Raw genomic sequence first — 19,211 nt, 5'->3', positions numbered from 1 at the left:
TCCATATCCAACTCGCGCGGGCGGCACTCACATTAAACTTTCATATCAAGGTGGTGGCCTCTAACGAGCACTCTGCAGGCCGCATTTGGCCCGCGGGCCTCGAGTTTGAGACCAATTTTGTCCAGAACCGGAGACGGTCCGAGAAAGGAGCAATTGTCCGTCGGGGCAGAATGGAGTTTGAAATGACGTCTTTTCAGCGCGAGCGGCGTCTCCGATGCGTGTTAACCAAGCGACAGATTCGCACGCGGGTTTTCGCCGGGGAAACATGAATGCGAATCGCACCGCTCACCGCTTGTGGCGGGCAGCAGCCGAAAAGAGCAGAGCTGTTCCATTTGATTGTATGTCCGTGAGAGAAAAGCAATGAATAAATAAGAGCTTACTTATGCGGTGGCACAATGGAAATCAGCCACGGATTCAATTTGTCGACGCCACGCTACGGGAAGGCGGAAAATGGCTCCCTGCGTGGCGTCGTGCCAATTTGCATGCGTGCGCAGCAACGCCACACAAAGCGCAATGTCTTCCCCATTGTTCCTGCGTACGTCCCGAAGCGCTTAATGCATCTAATCGCTCATTTGGATTCGCGGAGTGCGGGATTTGCCGGTAGTTACGAGAGTTGAACAGATGCTCGGAAGACTTTCGAGATGCACGACACTTTTCATTTTGACAACGTCTTGTGAAAAGGAAAAGCCTGCTACAAATGGCCTTCCTAATGACTCTCAGCAGGACCGCTCCCTTCAGTCTTTTATGAAGGAGGAAGAAAGGCACGCGTCATTATACCGCGCCCATCCGAAATCCAGCGGCGGCGTGATGCTCTCCAAAAAGAAAGCCCTCCCGGCAAATCGGGCCTAATGGGACGCATTAGCGCGTCGTTAGCCTGTTAGCGTGCCCGGAGGTCAGACGCCGACTGCCAAATTCCCGCCGCTGCTCAAAAGGGAAGAGAGCTGGCTCGAGATCAAAGACGCATGTCCACATTTCCATACGCTTGTCGTGCCTTGGCAACGAACGTGCTCTTCTCTTTAAAGAGCGAGTCATCAGAAACCTGGTCGCAAAAGCCCGATTCAGGAGAGATTCTTGCCTCGTGCGCTCATCGAGCTCCGCGCTGTCCTCCACGATCACCCTGTCGCAGGCTTCGGGACGGATCGAATGACACCGCGGTGAGGCTCCAGCAAAACTCTGAGTGACAGTCGGGGGAGAAATCAGGTCAATGTCAAAACAGGAAAAAAAACCCCAAAACAAAACCCAATAAAAACCCCAAACGATCCAGCCCGTCAAAGGACGTGATGTAGGAGATGCCAAAGAGGTCAACGGGCTCGGGTGGAAAATCCGCAAGATGAAATGCCAGGCGGAGAGGCTGCCGCAGTTCAGTTGTGTCCTTGAATTAAACGTGATGATCACGACGTCAGTGCGTCGCTCATTTCATCATTTGCATCTTCTTCTCAAATAGTGGCGCGCCTCCTAATTCTGTAACGCCTTCGGAGAAAGTGAACAGTAATGTATTCGCGGGGCATTGACAGCTCCGCTGAAGCGACAGCAAAAACCGTCTTCACCCAAAAAACAAAGCTCAGCCTAATGAGATGGCACACACGAGTCCAATTGAATTACCTGAATGCTTCAACTACAAAAAGCAGTCAAAGAAAAGTCTTGCCCTCGAAGCTTCTCAAAGATCATTATTCCACACGAACTAAAAAGAGCGGGGGGGGGGGGGGGGGGAGACAACCTCAACTGACTAAGGGAAGCACAGGTTGGATTTGAAGGAAAAAAAACAAAACAACTCAGAGACAGACACGAAAATGCGACGCACAGACGCGCACGTGTGGAGGTGGAGTGAGAAGTGTCGGGGGGGGGGGGGGGGTCGCAGCCGACAGGGTGACGCCACTTTCCATTCTGCGGGTGCGCCATCATCGAGGAACGATGTGGCCGACGACAACAAAGGTGATGATAGTGAGGCGCAACGCATCAAAACATTCATTATCGGGATTGACATTTTGCCTTCTCTCCACCTTTCAGACTTTATCATTGAAGAAAAACGCTTAAGGTGGAGAACGGCGCGGTGCGTTTGCAAGCTTCCTTCAAGTGGTCTAAGACACCCCGGCTGGAGTTTACTCTTAAACTAAACGCAAAAAGAATTGCAAACATCGTCTATTTCAATTTTTTTAAAAAAAACATACTTCGTTTTTAAAACATCGCCAGCCACTAATGCTCGAGTCAAGGTCATGTTCCATTGAATTTTAGCAATTGAATCAATAATCTATGAATAATCGTTTTCTCCATCCCGATTTCAATCTCAAGCAAAATAATCGTGATTATTATTATTTTTTCCATAATCGGCCAGCCGATAGTTGATAGATAATTGTGAGACGCAAATGTTTTGTCTCGCGCGGCGTCTTCTGATGTGTTTGGGGTTCAACCAACAAGACGAAGAGGAAAATCCTTGGGAATGTCGGTTGGAAAAAAAAAATCGTACGATTTGCGTGCCGAGGCAAACGATCATCGGCGAAAGGGAGCTCCAACGGACGCCAAGACTTGGCAGGAAAACGGACGCATTGGCCACTGCCAAAGATCAAGTCGATGAGGGAGGGAGAGCGATCGATACTTGGTGGTCAGGGAGGAGGCTCATATGGAGAAGAAGATGAGGTCACCCGATGGAATCCGTCACTCGGGATCATCTCATTTGACTCACCTTCAAAATAGCCTTCGCCCAATCCGAGTCAACATTATGGGGAAAAATGAGGCTACGTCGGAGTCACGACAATTGCCAAGAAACGCTGAGAGACGCTTCCATCAGCCAGCGTGCGATCCATTCGAGGCTGGAAAGGCTAACAAGTGCACCTTCTCGTCAGCATATCGCGGCAAAGTCGCGCTCGCTGAGAAACGACCGTCAATTAAAGGCACTTAGGGCCCTAATGTTGAGCAAAGAGATCCTAATGAGGATAGGTGAAGGTGAAATCACATCTCTGGAAGTCAAGTGGGGTGGTTACGTTTCCCGTGGAATGCTAAAAGCCCCCCCCCCCCCCCCCCCCGTCCCCCCCACACACACTTGCCACCGGCAAGGTCGTTGGGAAGGTGTAATCAACTTGACAAGCGGATGGCAACGCAGGCACGCTTAAAAGCAGCGATGGGGGAATTATGCGCGGCGGTACGGCAGGTGATTTGGCTAATTAGCTAGCTCTGTCTGCGAGGAGGCGTGCTAATCAAGCCAAATCAGCCCGCGTGGCGTTTGTTTGAGATGGAAAGCCGCTCGCTCGAAGCCTTCCCTCGTCACGATGTCTGATCATTTGAAATTGGACACGGTGAACCAGACAATTTCCCTCGGGCTTGCTTCATTATCTACCGATGGGGTTTTAAAGCCCGCTTTCATGCATGCGTCTCTTTCCAACCATTTGTGGTCAGGGTGAGTAAAGTGCTTTCCGGTCGGGCGTTTTAGATGACGACTTTGGCCGTGTCGTTGAGGCTCGACAAACTCATGACTGGAGACGCACGTGTACGGATGGATGGATGCACGGATGGACGGACACACCTGCAGGCAGGCGGGCGGGCGGGTGGCTATGGAGATAGCTAGCTTGCAGGCAAACTAGCTAGCTGGCTGGATACGTGGACAGAAAGAAAGAAAGAAAGATAGATCCATAGATAGTGTGGTTAATGAAGAGGAAAGTTGTTTTGCTCAGGTCCATAGTTTGGCTCAGCCATTGAGTCTCGTGAAAACACGCATGTGTGTGTGCATGTTGGCCGATTGACCCTCAGTTCATACCGAGTCGTTTTTTATTCATCCGGTTTATTCAGGTCTTTGTTGAGATTTTGGTACCTCTATTGATGAAATGACTTGGTTCTGGAAGAAATTTCTCAACTAGACGATGTTGTAAGTAGAGACGCGTTTTCAATGTAAATTCCCCTATTCCCCCCCCCCCCACCCCCAATTCAGACATGAATGTTTCCTAAAGCATCAAAATATATCCAAATACATGGTTACAAAGAGATTATTGTTTGCACTCCCCCTGCAAAATGGCTCTTGGGAGATCTTGTTTGCGGCCTGATGAAACCGAGGTGGAACTTTCTGGCAAAAAGTGCTGGTATTGCAACTTGTTGCACTGCGGGTCACAATAGGTTGTTGGCGAACGTGTTTGGCCTCAAACCTTCATCCCGGTCCAAACGATGTTGTTGTTGTTCTGCATTCTCTCACAGCCCACATTGTTTGATTTCCCTCGTGCAGCGGCGCTTGAACATCATTCATTTCACCAGCGGCTATCCACAAACTTCTTGGAGCAAATGCTGGCGCTGGGCCAGAAATCCATCGGCGCAACTTGTACTCTTGCTCTCAATCTCGCTTCGTTCTTGCTATCGTGACCTCTTGCGGCAAAAATCAATTTACAGTCGTTCGTGGTCGCCATTCCCAATAAAATGGCCGCCGACTAGGATGGAATATACAGTGCCAACATTTCCATGAATGTAAAAGCATAAAGACGTAATACACGATAAGCATCCCTCCCTCCGTCCGTTGCGTGAGCCGCTTTAGCCTCACGAGCGTGGCGGACGTGCCGGAGCCTCTCCCGGCTGCCTTTGGGCAGTAGGCGGGGGACACCCCGAACCGGTCTCAGGGCACACACAGACCAACAACCGTCGGCGCTCCCGATCACATCTCGGGACAATTTGGAGTGGAAAGGTGTTGTCAAGGGACTTTGAAATGTGAACGTTAGCGAGGTGAAAACGTTGTCAACGTTGAGACGAGGTTCGGCGGTGCCGTTATAAGGTACAGATCGGTGACGTGTCACGAGGTACGGCGGAACGAGGTTGGACCGTACCGACAAATTCGGATGTCGTTGTGTTTTTCGGGAATTGACTTTGGGTTGAAGGTGGCGACCAAATCTGCGCGTACTGAAGCGGCCCACGGACTTGCAGACGAACGGACCAAAACAATGCCGTTTACTCGCTGTCGGGAGAAGCGAGGCCACACGCGGCCGCTCGCTACGGCCGCCTAACTTGAATAGATTGGCGGCTTGGCATTCTTTTCCGTCCCGGTGGCAAAAACGCCACCGTGTCCGGCGTCGGGTTGGAACAGGAAGTCTGGGAGAAGTGCCACATGTACATTTCGGCCGCGACGAGTGGGATCGTTCTCTTGGAACACGTTGGACAGACGGTGGCCGGTTCAACAAACGCGCTCGAGCATTTCACAAAGATGGCGGTCGCGCTTCAAATCAATCAACTTGTCAGTCAAACGTTGGCCATAACACGGCAGCCTTGACTGGATGCCGTCGTGACATCCTCAAGAGCCGCCGCACCTGCCGGGGACTCCCCGCGCGCCGCTTCCGTTCGCCCTCGGCGGCCAGTGATGAATTGCCACATTTTAACCGGGAGGCAAAACGCGAGCGTCCTGGGACCGCGCCACATGCCGCCGGCCTGCTCTCTGGATTCCGGGGATTAGGCTAATTAGCCCCCGGAAGAGCGGCCCGACAGATGGAAAGAGGGGATGGCGACACCCTTTGGTCGCAGAGAGTGTGGGGGTTTGAGGGGGGGGGGGGACTCTTTTCTCCACCAGCTTATTGGGAGGAAAACAAAAAGATGCGGTAAACAAATCGAAATGAGAAACTGTGAGAGCAAACAGATTGCCAAAGACTTTTGCCTCAGGATAATCCATCTGATTTGTCTTTTTTTTTTTTTCCGCCTCTCCCTCTCTCCTTCTGCTCCCGCTTTTGGCTCCCGTTCTTCCACATCCGATTTATTTGGCTAACTTGGTGCCCGCGTGCCGAGCCTGAGCAAACGCACCGTGACTGTTAATGCGCACAAACTTCCCGGAAGAAAAAAAATCAAGCGGCAAGTCTCGCGGCCTCCCTCCGCCGTGGCTTGATGAAAAAGAGTGCGGACTTGTCGCAGGTCAAGCGGTGCAGAAAGGAGATGAACTCAACGGGGCCACTCGGGGCCAATATGGCGCGCGTGCGGCCGAGGGATTGATGCCAGGAGGTTAACGGCCAAAGCTTCCATTTGATACTGGGCTGGATTGCAAAGCCAGCAGGAGGCTGGCTTTTCATTAGGACAGCTTGGTCACTTCACGCTTGGTGTTTTTGTCACGCCTTTGACTTTTCTCGTCATGACGCTTTGTCAGCTTTCCAAGGAAAACCCAAAAACGGCGACACGCTCCCCAAAAAACTCTCCGACATGCGACATGTTAACGGCAAAAACGGCAGACGCGACACCCCGCAACACACTCCCCAAATTTGAATCACCGTATATAATCTAGTTGACACCCTCCAATATAATCCCCCCCCCCCCCCGTCAACCCAATAATCACTCTTTAAAAAAAAAGCAGCATTTTTTTTTCTTTCTCTGTGCTTATGTGAAATACGGCCCCCCCATTTGACGGGATCCTTTCTTGTCATGGCTTGACAGCACTAATGTCACCCGGCTCCCGGCGTGCGTACACTTTAATGACGTCTGATGCGTGCTGACAGCGCGGACCAAATCTCGCATCTCCAAAGGGAGCTTCCTTCGATGTGACGAGATGCACGCGCGGGGGCGTGGGGGGCAAGTGACAGTGGGCCGCCGCGGTGCGCTGCGCGTCTCGGGCTGGCAGCCGACAGACCGCGACACGCGGCCCTCCGGTCACGAGTAGTCTTGACTGGTGAAGGCGGCGGGGTGGGGGGGCAGCGGAACAGCTTTGGACAGTTCAACGCTTGACTAGAACAGACAGAGGTGGCCCGGAAGCTTCATTCGACCCGGCTAATTTGCATTTAACCTTTATGTGATGTATTTTGTAACGTGTCCCTTTCAAAAAGAGATGCTGCAAATAAGGATCGGCACGTCCGTAAAGTTGAACGCGAGTCACGTCCCGCCGCACGTCGACACGGCGGCGCGAGCGAAGAAATGACAATGGGTGACTCCAGAGCCCCCTCGATTCGCGAGCCGCCGCTGAAAAAAAACGGGTATTCGAGCTGCACGTAAAAGACACTCCGACTGTACGATGGCGTGGGGCGATTGTCGAGGAAGACGCGGATTGGCCCGCGAAGCCAAACCGGGTCTTGACAGCCCGCCCGCGACTGCGGCTCGGCCCCGGTTTCGGACGAATGGTGCCGTTTGTTTATTTGCCGCGAGGCAGTCGCTCTTCGGTGGCGCGAGTCCATCCTCATCACATTGAAAATGACGCGGGAGAAGATGGAACTCCGATTTGAATGAGCGGAAACACCCGGAGTCATTAAAAAGCCGGCGGATGACGGCGTTTTTCCCGTTTCATTTCATAAGAGCACGTACGCCACATCGGCTCTTCGCCGATTGGTTCATTCCGCTCTCAGGCGGGTCAGGCTCGGAGCCCCGCTTCGGCAGTGTGCCGACTTGATTTCGACTTGGTATTCATGAGCCCGGACTTGAGCGGGGTTTACGATTCAAAGACCGCACGTTGACCGCACACTTTAGCAAACTAACAGCTGGTCAAATTTGAGCTAAGCTAGCTGTCGGCTATAAATGGAATTGAGAAGACAAAGTCACAGACGGTTCAGAGTGAGTTTTGTCGGTGTATCCACACATATACTGTGCTGTAGAAACCAACGCGCTGTAGCGCTGACGTTCATCTTGTCTACTTATGATCCAAAATTTGGTGTAAGGTTTCTTTTTGTCAGACAACGGTCTCTTTGTTGGGTGAAGAGGACAACTCTGACCCGGCTGACAGTTTGGGCTGTTGCTTCATCGGAGCTGTCACAAACAGCTGTTCTTCAGACACGTCACCGAGGAGCAGTTCACAGCCAGCTAAGAGTTTTTCCTCTCCCTCCACCCCCAAATAAATTGAAAAAAACAACAAGAAGAAGAAGAAAAAAAGAAAGCTTCAACCTCCTGCAAAATGGCTACTTTCCGTTGTGACTCAGCAAGACTGCAAGGCTTGCTTGAACGGTGGCTAAAGAGCCGTCGATTGACGCCAAGACGGAAACGAGCCAAAGAGCAGCGCAAGAATGCGCGGCGGGCCAAGATCCCGCCTGAGCACTCTTTGTCAACGGCGGACCGCAAACATTGTCATCAATTTCCGCCTTTCGCTTGTAGATTTTCAGCGACGCGCGGAAGCTCGAAAGAGGAATAATGACGTCCAAATTACCCGGTAAGCAATCATTTAATTCTCCCCGTCACGTTGAATAAGGATTCATTTGCAGGCAAAATATCGCACAATGAATTATTGAAGAACTCATTTCCCGAGCCAAATGAATCTTGAGGCACAAGGGTGGGGATGTAACCTGCGATAAGGAGGAACATATTTCACGAGAGGTTGGTGGCGCGTCTCGCGCCCCGGCTACTGATGGACTCGATCGCCTCGGGGACGAGCCCCGGTGTCCAGCGAAATTAGAAGGACAAGAAACGGGCTCTTTATTGGGGGCGCGCCGCTTCTGATTCCATGTCGGAAAGGCGCTTCGAAATTTGCACGGCACTATCCGAGGGTGTGTTCGCCAGGTCGGTCCAGGGGGCTTGAAGAGTTGGACAAAGACGAGGGACGAGCAACTCCGCTTTTTGTCAGACCCGAGACTGGCTAAAGGTGGTTTCACTGGACAATATACCATCTATTCTTATGATGATGATGATTTCATTGATTTATTTATTGATGTATTTTCACATCACGCGAGACAAAGATAACGCAGACCATCGGCCGATTTCTGATGCTTTTACGTAAATTCTAAAGGAGCGAGTGGTGTGAAAGCGTCAAATGTTTGACCTCATCCCTTGACTGCAATGTCGTAAGGTCCCCCGAAAAATTTTATTCGTTGTAGGTTTTTTTTCCAATGGGCTTTCCTCATTTTCTTTTGCCAAATATCGGAATCGGCGTCTCCGCTTCAAATCACGGATACCCGTCAGGCACCGATTGAGCCCGATTGAACTTTTGGGATCTCTCATGGGTACGATGTGAATCCCAACATCTGGGAGAGGCTTTTGAAAACGGTCCGCGGCTAAAAACGGGAGAGCAAGAGAAGCGCTCGCTCGCCTCTCGGGGTGAAGAAGGGGCCGTGCGGCTTCCCAAGTATGCTCAATCGTTTACTTTCAAGCGAAATAGTCGACAAAGCCAGTTTCTCGGTATTAATTGGATTGGCGGCCACAGAGGTGAGAGGCGCCCATCTTCCAACCGCATCTCATTTGTGAATTCTTTCTCATCATTCCGACGGCCCGGCGTCCGGCCACCAAAGTGCATGTTTTCGATGGAGCGGCGGGGCCGCTCGGAAAGCGGGATTCGAAAGCGCGACCTTTTGAGTCGACGCGCCGGCCACCCGACGGGACGGAAGCGCCGCGTTGCGCGGGCGCCTTCTGAGTAAAACCGCGGGAGACGCCGGCCAGGTGCTTGGTGTGGATCGCGAGCTTCTTTTTTTCATTCTTTTTTCAAGAAACATCTCAGCTCTGTACATCCACCCGCAAACGGGAGGCAAACGGGAGTCCAAAGAAATTCTTCGTGGAAAAAAAACCATTTGTTGAGCGTGAATTTTCTTCAAAGGGAATGTCTGCGTTGTTGAATTCTGTATCGTTAGGATGTTATTTGGAAAATTGGAACGTGGAAAGTGTGACCGTTTCAGGGACACATGCTTGCTTCTTTTATATATATATATATATATATATATATATTTAAACTGTATATATATTGCCCGAGTGGCTATTTGCGCGCCACAGATTTTTGCAGCCATCTGCGAATGCGGAAAAGGTCCACTTTTCCTTCCTTGAATGTCCAATTGCGTCGCGCGGGTGTATGCTAATGCCCCTCGGATGGCCGGTCCCTTGCCATCCAAGTGCCGCCGGCACTCTCGCTAATCCTCATGAGTGCGGCGTCCCTTCCCCTCTGTCCCCCTCTGGGGGGCCCCTCGAGGCAAATAATCTCCCCTGTCGCGCCAGCACAAAGTCACAGGAAGAGATTGAGTGCCTTTGGCTTCAATTTGAACGTGCAAGGGTTTTTCTCTGTCTTCTTCTTCTTCTTTTTTTGGAAACTTCTTTCCAGTCCCAGAAACTAGCCCGAGGTGTCCCGAACCGCCTGACCCCCCCTCTCCCCCTCATTTGTCTATGTTAATGTGGTGTGTGGGCTCCATTAGAAGAGTAAGTAGGGCAGCTTCATATTTAGCAGCTGCTGCCATTGACTTTGGAGAAGGGGGCGGGGGGAACAATAAGAATAAGAACAATAACAAGGTCGCTCCTGTGAACGGACATCTCCGGGAGGCACGGCTCAGTGGTAGAGTGCGCATTTCTCGACCCAGAAGTCTGCGGTTCGAGCGACCGTGTCCTTGAGCGAGCGACGGAAATACGGCTTCGGATGCCGCGTCATCAAGCCAACGCGTTGGACCGAATGACCCGGCGTCGGAGCGGTTGGCGGTCGGATCGCCGGCCGGCCCTTGCGCCCGTGTCTCCTTGAGCGAGAGACAATCCGCCGCGTCCTCTGTCGGTGAACGAGGAGACGGCGTGAAGCGCTTTGAGCACCACGGGTCGAAAGGCGCAATTCAAGCGATAGCCCGTTCGCCATTCATGTCTCTTCGAGCCTTTTGCACAACAGAAAGAAATGCAGTTCTGCGGCGTATGGCACGGTGTCGCGACTCTTTGCGATGCGCCACCAAGGCCCAGCCCGACTCAATGGTTCACTCTTCATGTCCTGAATTTCAATCTTGAGGAGACATCATGCCGCACGGCTCCCGCAGAGTGAGCCGAGCGGCGGAGATTTACAACAGATAGCTCAAGCGCCGAAGAGAACTCGTGGATTTGTTCTCCGGCTGCTTTGAAAGCGTTTAATTGGGTCAGAATTTGTCCAAATGAGCGAGCCCAAATTCTTCAATCTTCAAATGTCGTTTCTGGGTCTCCGTGAAAAATGATGACGCGGGGACAGACCGACGGTATTGATGCGTGCCCCAAAATATTGTCAGACGAGGACAACCGACCACCAACGCGCCTCTGAGACCCTGAAGCAAACCTGTCCAGTGTGACAACATTAACCTCTCTTGATCGGTTGATTTTTGGCCCGCCTGCCTGCCTGCCGGCCGCCTATTTGGGGAGCCTTATTTGGAAGGTGTCCCGACCCGGTCGGCTCTTTTGAAGACGCGTCACCAGGAAGTAGCGGGCTGAAGCGACAGCCCAAACTGTCAGCCAGCTACGAGTTTTTCTCTTCGCTCCCACCCCCCAAACAAAAGACAAAAAAACCAAAGAAAACTTCAACCGAATGTTTGACTTTGGTTTGAACTTTGAGGAAGGCCGTGGGTACGGTTCCGACTGCCGCGAACCCTGCATTCCTGACTGATATGAACCCAAATCTGGCATCTTTTTAAATACGAACAAACAAAGCTTTGCCAGCCCGAAAAGAGAACTTTTCGCATGGGTTCTGCCATCTTTGTTTGTCCGTAGCAGTTGCTTCGGTTTACAGAGATTTCGGGTGGAGACGTGACAGCTGCCGCCATTTCACAATGTTCAAATCGGTGCCCTGCTCCAGAAACCAAACCAAAAACAAGAACGCAAAACATGCCGACTCCCCTCCCCCCTCCCCTTCCAAGCATACCAACCAAGTCCCATTGAAAATGTTGAATGAAAAGAGCCAGTGTGGCCATTCCCCCTGATAAATACAAAGCGTGTGTGTGCCCTCAAGCCCAAGCTCTGCATTTTTGCAGCCATTTTCCTCGCTACTTGCAGTCAATGTGGCTGTTTCCTGCTCAAACAGATTGTCCCCTCCCATTTACATTACAAATGCAGGACGACTTCCAGGGCAGCCGGCAATCACGAGTGACACACTTATGGCCTTTCTCACACGGATTGAGAGAAAAGCTCGGGTTGGAGGCCGCCGAAACGCTGACATCGCAGCGCATCCACGCCTGCGGGTTCCAAATTTCGAATCGGGGCTAGGCTTAGCGGAAGGCCGAGGGTTGCCGACCAGAAACAGGATGTCAAACCTTTGGAATCAATTTGCCGACGCGCATCAACAAGTTTGTTTTTTTTCATGGATATCTTGGCCTGGAAGTCAGTCTCATTTCCACCTTCCACTTTCAATTCCCCACCTTGCACATGTCGCCGTCTTTTGTGGTGGCCCAGTCTGCTGTTGGGTCCTCGGGAAATGATTTTTTTTTCAGGCTTACAACTGGCCGGAATGGCCGTACGCTTTGCCATATACTTTTGTTGCTTCCAGTAGACGCATTGATTTCCCCGTCTTCAGTCGTCGGTAATCATTGGCTACATAAAATGCTCAGCGCTGTTGAGCACAACCTGCATTATATAGAGCTATAGATCTCTCTCGTTTGGCTGGCAGTCGGTTCGGAGTCGCCCACCCTCACCCTCTCTCTCTCTCTCTTTATATATATATATATATATATATATATATATATATATAAAGTGTGTATGTGTAATTGCTCCTTGGCGTACCTCCGATTATGGGGCTAGTGAGGGTGTGCCCATTAAAATGGGGACGGGAGAAGGCATTTTCTATTCGAAGCATGGCCGAGACCCCTGCTCACGACCGGGGTGCCCCGCACGCTTCCCAGTAGCGTCTCCTGTGCTGACAGATGATCCCGTGCGAGTGTTTGGGAATGCTGATGAGATCCAAAGCCCTCACCAAGCTACAGTGGGCAGAGACCATCCATGTGGGACTCGGATTGGTTGGGTGGTTTCAGCAGGAGCGGTCGAGCCACAGCCACGATAAATTGCCAAAGCGGAAGCGTTTGAGCATAAAATGAGATTTTGCAAACGGGTTGTTAGCTGACAGCACAGAGGAGCGGCGCCGACAATCTCGGCCGTCGCGATCAAGAGGAGCGGCTCTCCGCCTTGGACGCAACGGCGGCGTGGAAGGTAATTAAAAGAGCGAGGCCCCGTGTTCCATTTAGATGATAATAAATGGCCCCGTGTCAAAGCGGCCGACATTCACCGTGCAGTTTTCCTCGCCGGCGTGTCGCTTTGGACCATAAAAGAAGGCACTCTTTCATCATTTCCTTTCACTTCCAATGGTGACAGCTTCAAAGCGCAGCTTCCATTTCCATCAATTATCCTCTCGCTTCCCCTCTTGCGTCTCACGGCTGACGCGCAAGGAGAGGCCGCCGTCATTCGGCCGCTCTCTCGTACCCTTTTTTCGCCTTAGGTCGCAGCCTTTGTAGGAAGGTCCCCTCCGCCACGACGGGCGGCACACGTAACTATTTGCACCTGTTGAAACTCCCCTCGACCGCTTCGTCCTGTAATCACCGGCGGTTAGCTGGCAAAATGGTCGCATGTACGAATAAACAAGGCTGGAACCCAAACTTGGCTTTTCGTCACCTACGCCCAAGATGGCGATGGAGAGCAGCGATCAACCCGAAGGAGCCCTCGCTGCCCTAAGAAGATTCGGGGCTCAGCGGAAGAAAATACCCCAAGAACCAACGGGAGCAGATACAACGAAATCTGCAGGGGTCCCAGAATTGAACCCGGTGGGACACCATAAAACAGTGGAGCAGTCCTGGACTCGGAGGAACCGAGGCTAATGCAAAACGTTCTGTCAGCAAAAGAGGATCAGAACCACTCAAGGGTGCAAAGGAGCCAACAGAATATGGTGATCCGCCGAATCAAACGCCCCCACCCCCCAAAACCAAAAACACCCCAAAAAATCCCAAACAAACAAACAAACAAACAAAAACAGGCACACATCGTCGCAAATGTCCTGAAAAGCGCTCCGCCTCATCTTAAAACCTCCATGACCTTACGTTCACCCAAGAACAATTTGCTGGCCGAATTCTGTCATGAAAGCAAGGCTCGGGTCGAGCTTTCGGTTTCCGCAGCATGGGGGGGGATGTGTGGGAACGTGTGTTTGAAGAGGGAAGGCAAAGCCGATTAAAGGCCATCAGAGGACCGAGCGGCAGCAAGAGGGCCAAGAATCCGCGGCTGCACTTCGGAGCGGCAGATTGAACGGCGGCACAGGAAAAGACGACATCAAAGAAAACGGTCACGTGACGGGAAATCACATGGTCCAAGACTTTCAAGTTTGACACCATAAGCAAGAACGGGGTCCCAAGTATGGCCGTGCGCACGTGTCGCATACTGTAGAAAATTCAAGGGATCAAGAAGGTCTTCAAAAGTCCTTTGCCAGCGGACAACACCCGTGGCAGTAAAAGCGAGCAAAAAAAAAAATACCCGAACCATAATCGTCCGAGTTGATGAACAGGCTAGCAGTGGTTTTTAATTTGCTTTTACGATAGCCATCGTTAATTGAGGCTAACAAATTGAGTCCTGCGGGGCTGTGGAGAAAATTGTTATTGTGTCGTTATTCATAATTATGGACCACCGCATTCTTGCTGAAATCGGCCGTAAACATCGGCCCGGTTAGCGCTTGGCGGTTTTTGTGTCAGACTTGGGGGGGGGGAGACTTTGGGCACTTCCAAAGCCAGAAACAAGCACGGTGCCAGAGATGCAACGACCGACAGGTTGCTCCGACCGGCTCAATGGATCCTTCCGGCGGATAAGCCAGTGGAAAAAGTCTGGAAAAGGTCGCAGGAGTCGCATGCCTCGCTTTGTTCTTTTCAACTTCCCGTCAAACGGAAAAACACCAACGCGAGCGGGCCGATCCTTTCCGGAAAAGCCCCTTTGTTGTTTTCACGGGAGTTTTCCCTGTCACGCAAATCACGCAACGCAAAACGTCATTTCGCCAGTACGCCGCGGCATCGCGCAACTGCACTTGTTGGGTCAACCAAGTAAGTGAGCCAAGTTGATCGAGCCGACCGACCCCGAACAAAATAATGCGGCCGGGGGCGACCGGCCGATGGCCTCGACCGACGCCGTCACTGTGCGCGCGTGGCTGGCCAAAGCCAAAGCCAAAGCCAGCGCCAGCCCACTGGACATTCTCATCTGCTGACTTCCATGGCACTCGACATTCAGTGTCACGGATACCACAGTGGAGACTGTGAGGACGGCCAGCACCCCCCCACCCCCCCCCCCCCCAGCTCACATGCATGTATGTCGCTATCTATGTATACAAATCTCTCTTGCTCTCCCTATTGTATCTGTTGACATACAGTACATCCATACGGAGAGACATCGTGGATATTCGTATGTGTGTCGATAGATAGACGGATGGCTATACACATGTATACCTCCAAGCCTACATGTGTGTGAGAAATATTTTTCCTCTCCCACCTACTTAAGTAAAATCAGAGGACAAAAGTTGTCGCGCGAAGCGTTCGGAAAGCAAATCAGCAGGCAGCCAGAAAGGGAAAACAAAACAACCCGAGGCGCGCTTGCGTTTTGGCACGCCGTCATTCCGTCCGTCACTCACTTCTCTCGCTCATTCTCGCTCTGTGAAGTCAGTCGCCGCATGTTAAAAATAAGCGTTTTCACGACGCATACCCGGCGCCACTGAGAGCGAGCCGACCGAAGCTGGCTCGCGGGCACAACAGCGGAGCGTGCGCGTCTTCCCTCCACGCGTGGACCCATTTGTCCCCTTGTTTATTTCCAACGCTATCTGGAGGCTACTATGTCACTTTTTGACGTCGAGCCGCATGTCATTGTTGGTCCCCGGAGGGCCCGCGCACATCGCTTGCCGCGGCGTGGGCCACTCTCGAGCAAACGCAGCTCGTCGGTGCGAAAGAAACCCATAACGACAGCGAGAAAGCCATTCGCTTTTGCATCCGTCAATCTTGGCTTTGCAACACCGGTCCGTTTTCGGGTCACTTGGGGACATGCTCGATTTGACACCGAACACCCACCGACGCATCTTCTACGACGAAAAGGACGAAACGCGGGCAATGGTCGCTCAACAACAAGCCTCTGTTGAAGACGGACAAAATGGCGGCCGTGACGTCACCGAAACCGTCGGAGGGTTTGGAAAGGTGGAGGTTAGCGCACGATGGCGGGTGCGACGGCGCAGCAGGAAGCAAAGGCTTCGCAACTTGGAATGAAGGCGATCGCGCGTGGCATTGCGGACACGAAAGCCGGCAAAGACAAACAAAAGCACTTTGAAATACCTTCCATTTGGCGCTCTTTGTTGGTTTCTTTTTGAATCACAGCGAGCGCCAAGGTGTACGCGGCGCTCAGAAGGCTTGGAAATATCCTGATCACATGACAGGAATTAGAAATAGCCTTTGAGACATTCTTAGTGGGCTTTTGTTGTTGTTGTTTTGAAGAAAACAAACCAGCGTATCTTTTCTTTGGATTTTCATGTTTTGAGCGGTGGCGTGTATCCCAACGATGGCGATTTGGGCGACAAAATGAGTGGCGTTGTGTTTTAGCATGTTTCAGAACAAATTCATGGAGTGATTTATTTCCCCCTACTTGAAGAAACAACAGCGCTGGGCTTGGGGCCCAAATGCGCAGCGTCTCTTTTAAAATGAACCGTCGAACGCGCATTCAACTCGGTCCGGGCGCAATGTTACGTCCCCCCCCGCGAGCCGAAATGCGGACTTGAAAAAGTGCCGTCGGGGCTCGCGCTCTCTTCTCATGTTCCCACTGGCGAGGACTTGAGCAAATAGGTGGCAAATGCTCAGATGAGGCTTGACTCCGGCAATTAGGTCATGCCGCCCCCCCCAAGAGAGCGATTGCAGAAGCAAAGGCGGTGGAAAAGTGCGCGCCGACGGGTTGCTTCGGCTCCGTCGGTTTGCGGTAGGAGCGCACGCGAGCGACCTACGCGCCGTTTTGCGTCCGAGTGAATTTGCCTCCATTTTGCCACGCGGGGCCCGGCCTCTTTTTTGACGGGGCCTTCTTTTTTTCCAGGCGGCATTTTCGAGGAGACCGACGGCGCCGTCCCCCTGGTCGGCGCCGAGGAGCTGGCCTTCAAATTCGCCGTCAACAACATCAACCGAAACCGGACCTTGCTGCCCAACACCACGCTGACCTACGACATTCAGAGGATTAACATCTACGACAGCTTCGAGGCCTCCAGGAAAGGTGAGGCGACACGCGCGCGAAATGCCGAGACGTCGTTCGCGTTGCTGGCCAAACGGCGCCCAACAGCCTGCAAAACCCCCCGGGCAGCCTGCGACCAGCTGTCCCTGGGCGTGGTGGCCATCTTCGGGCCGTCGCACAGCTCGTCGTCCAACGCCGTGCAGTCCATCTGCAACGCGCTGGAGGTGCCGCACGTGCAGGTGCGCTGGAAGCATCACCCCGCCGACAACAGGGACACCTTCTACGCCAACTTGTACCCGGACTACTCGTCGCTGAGCTACGCCATCCTGGACCTGGTGCAGTTCCTCAAATGGAAGACTGCCACCGTGGTCTATGACGACAGCACAGGTCAGCGCAGTTGAGTTTTCGGGCGCCGAGGGGGAGGAAAAAAAAACCCTCACGTTGAGCGCACATATGCGCGCATCGACACAGAGACGTTTTTTTTTTCTCCAGCTGTTTTTCAAGGTACGAGCGAGGGACGTCCGCGCGGTGTCCTCCCCTCGCCCCGACGCTCTCTCTCCCGACGTCTCTTTCAGGGCTCATCAGACTCCAGGAGCTGATCATGGCGCCGTCCAGGTACAACATCCGGCTGAAGATCCGGCAGCTGCCCGTGGACACGCAGGACGCTCGGCCCCTCCTCAAGGAGATGAAGAGGAGCCGCGAGTTCCGCATCATCTTCGACTGCAGCCATCACATGGCCGCGCAGATCCTCAAGCAGGTCGGCCTCGACGTCTCAGCGCGGCGCGGCTCGCCCGCTTCAAACGCTCGAGTCCAGACGCGATCGCTGCGAGTATTTTCGCAAACGAGGTGCGGCGGTACGCGCGCACGAAACGCTGTTAGGTCGCTACAAATACGAGAAGAAAAGACTAAGAATCAACAAGGAGCAGGTGGTGAGGAGGGAAAAGTTGTCATGCACAGCCAAAAGACAGCACTCACGGCGAAACCGGAAAATTTGGATACACCAAGATCACGCCTGCGTGAGAGAAGCGGCCGAGTTCCCGGCAGCGGCTATCTGCGCGGCAACATGGGCCGCGTAGCGCTCGCGCACGCACGCGGGCTTCTTTTGCGGTCCGCACGCGCTCCCGTCAGCGCGCGTCTGTCGGCTCGCGTTCCGCCTGCCGCTCCAACGGGAGAAAATGGCAAAGCGTGTCCCTGGTGATTTGGAGCAAACACCCGTGCAGCGGAACGACTCCTCTTTATTGTCCAAGCGCGAGCGCCGTCGACCGCTTCAAGGGGAAGTCAAGTCAATATTTTCCTTGACAATGAGAGGCGGATTAAAAACTCCGGCGCTTTTAATCCGTCTCGGCGGGCGGCCATTTTGCACGGCACCGCCACTTGCTGTTGACTGAAGATGACGTCGCGGTGCCCGTCGACGTCACCCGTCGACGTCACCCGTCGACGTCACCCGAACAAACCCGCAAACGAGCCCTTCGGCGCCGACGTGTCCTTTTCACTCGACGGCAAGCGCCTGAGATGGAGAAAAGTGGCCGTCCGACTTGCTTGGCCAGCGCCATCCTGGGGAGATGCCTCAGATGGCCGCTTCGAGACGGCCCACTTCCTCTTCAGCGCACTTTCGAATTGCACGGAATCGGGGTGAGCGCAGACCGCAACAGTCATCTCCTCCTCCTCCTCCGTTGCGCTCTCAAAGGCCGCCCGGCGTGCGGGACGCCACGTCGCGGGTCCCGAAGTCCGATCGGCCGTCCGCTCAGTTCATTTCGCTTGATGGAATAATAGCGGAAAAGAGCGGGTTTTGGGTGCGCATGCACGCTTCCCGCCGCGCCAACTGCATTGACCTCGAAATTGAACGGCAGCGCCAGAAAGGCTGGCAACGGATTCGGGGTGCACGTAGCGTAAGGATGATGTGTGGGTGGGCTTGGAGTTGCTTTGTGAGCCATTGCCCCTTTTCTCTCCATTGTCGCTGTCCAGGCCCAGACCATGGGGATGATGACCGAGTACTACCACTACATCTTCACCACTCTGGTAATGAACGTCCTCTTTCCTGATGAGCGGCAGGGCGGGGCGGGGCTAATTGCCAACACCTGGCTTGGGTAGGCCCTCCGCTCCGGAGCTACTTGCCTTTGAGTCAGAATTTCAGCGCTCTTCCTGTTTTATGTGCCCAGTCGACGCACGTGGCCCCAGAAAACGCACGGGCCCAAGTCAAACGTGGCTTCCACAACTTGAAAAAACCTTGATCATTCGCTCGCCGTTGACGGCAAATCAATGCCAGAGAAGGAGAACTCGGTGACAGCTTTGTCAAGGAACGCGCGCTCAATCCAGACAAGTCGTCTTCATTGATGAAGAATGCACTTTGCACTGTCTATAAGATAAAAGTCAGACCAGAAAATTCTGGATTGTTGGGACTCCGCCCCCCTGACCCCGTAGTTGCTTGAGGATCATTCATGCGCTAT

General features: G+C 52.9%; 1 protein-coding gene across 3 annotated transcripts in view; it reads left to right on the top strand.

Annotated features, from left to right (window-relative positions):
* Positions 1-19,211, top strand: part of LOC147204425 (glutamate receptor ionotropic, kainate 3-like) — a 66,539-nt gene that overhangs the window by 14,645 nt on the left and 32,683 nt on the right. For all 3 annotated transcript variants that reach the window (XM_086113019.1, XM_086113018.1, XM_086113020.1), the window contains 4 exons: positions 16,633-16,806; positions 16,894-17,151; positions 17,340-17,521; positions 18,730-18,783. In XM_086113019.1, coding sequence (XP_085969145.1) covers positions 16,633-16,806; positions 16,894-17,151; positions 17,340-17,521; positions 18,730-18,783 — 668 coding nt within the window. The remainder of the gene's footprint in view (positions 1-16,632; positions 16,807-16,893; positions 17,152-17,339; positions 17,522-18,729; positions 18,784-19,211) is intronic.

Source organism: Hippocampus guttulatus, chromosome 6, assembly GCF_054856545.1.
Source record: "Hippocampus guttulatus isolate MCC_2025c chromosome 6, RoL_Hgut_1.0, whole genome shotgun sequence".
Classification (NCBI taxonomy): Eukaryota; Metazoa; Chordata; class Actinopteri; order Syngnathiformes; family Syngnathidae; genus Hippocampus; species Hippocampus guttulatus.
This window is presented reverse-complemented; position numbering and strand designations above follow the sequence as displayed.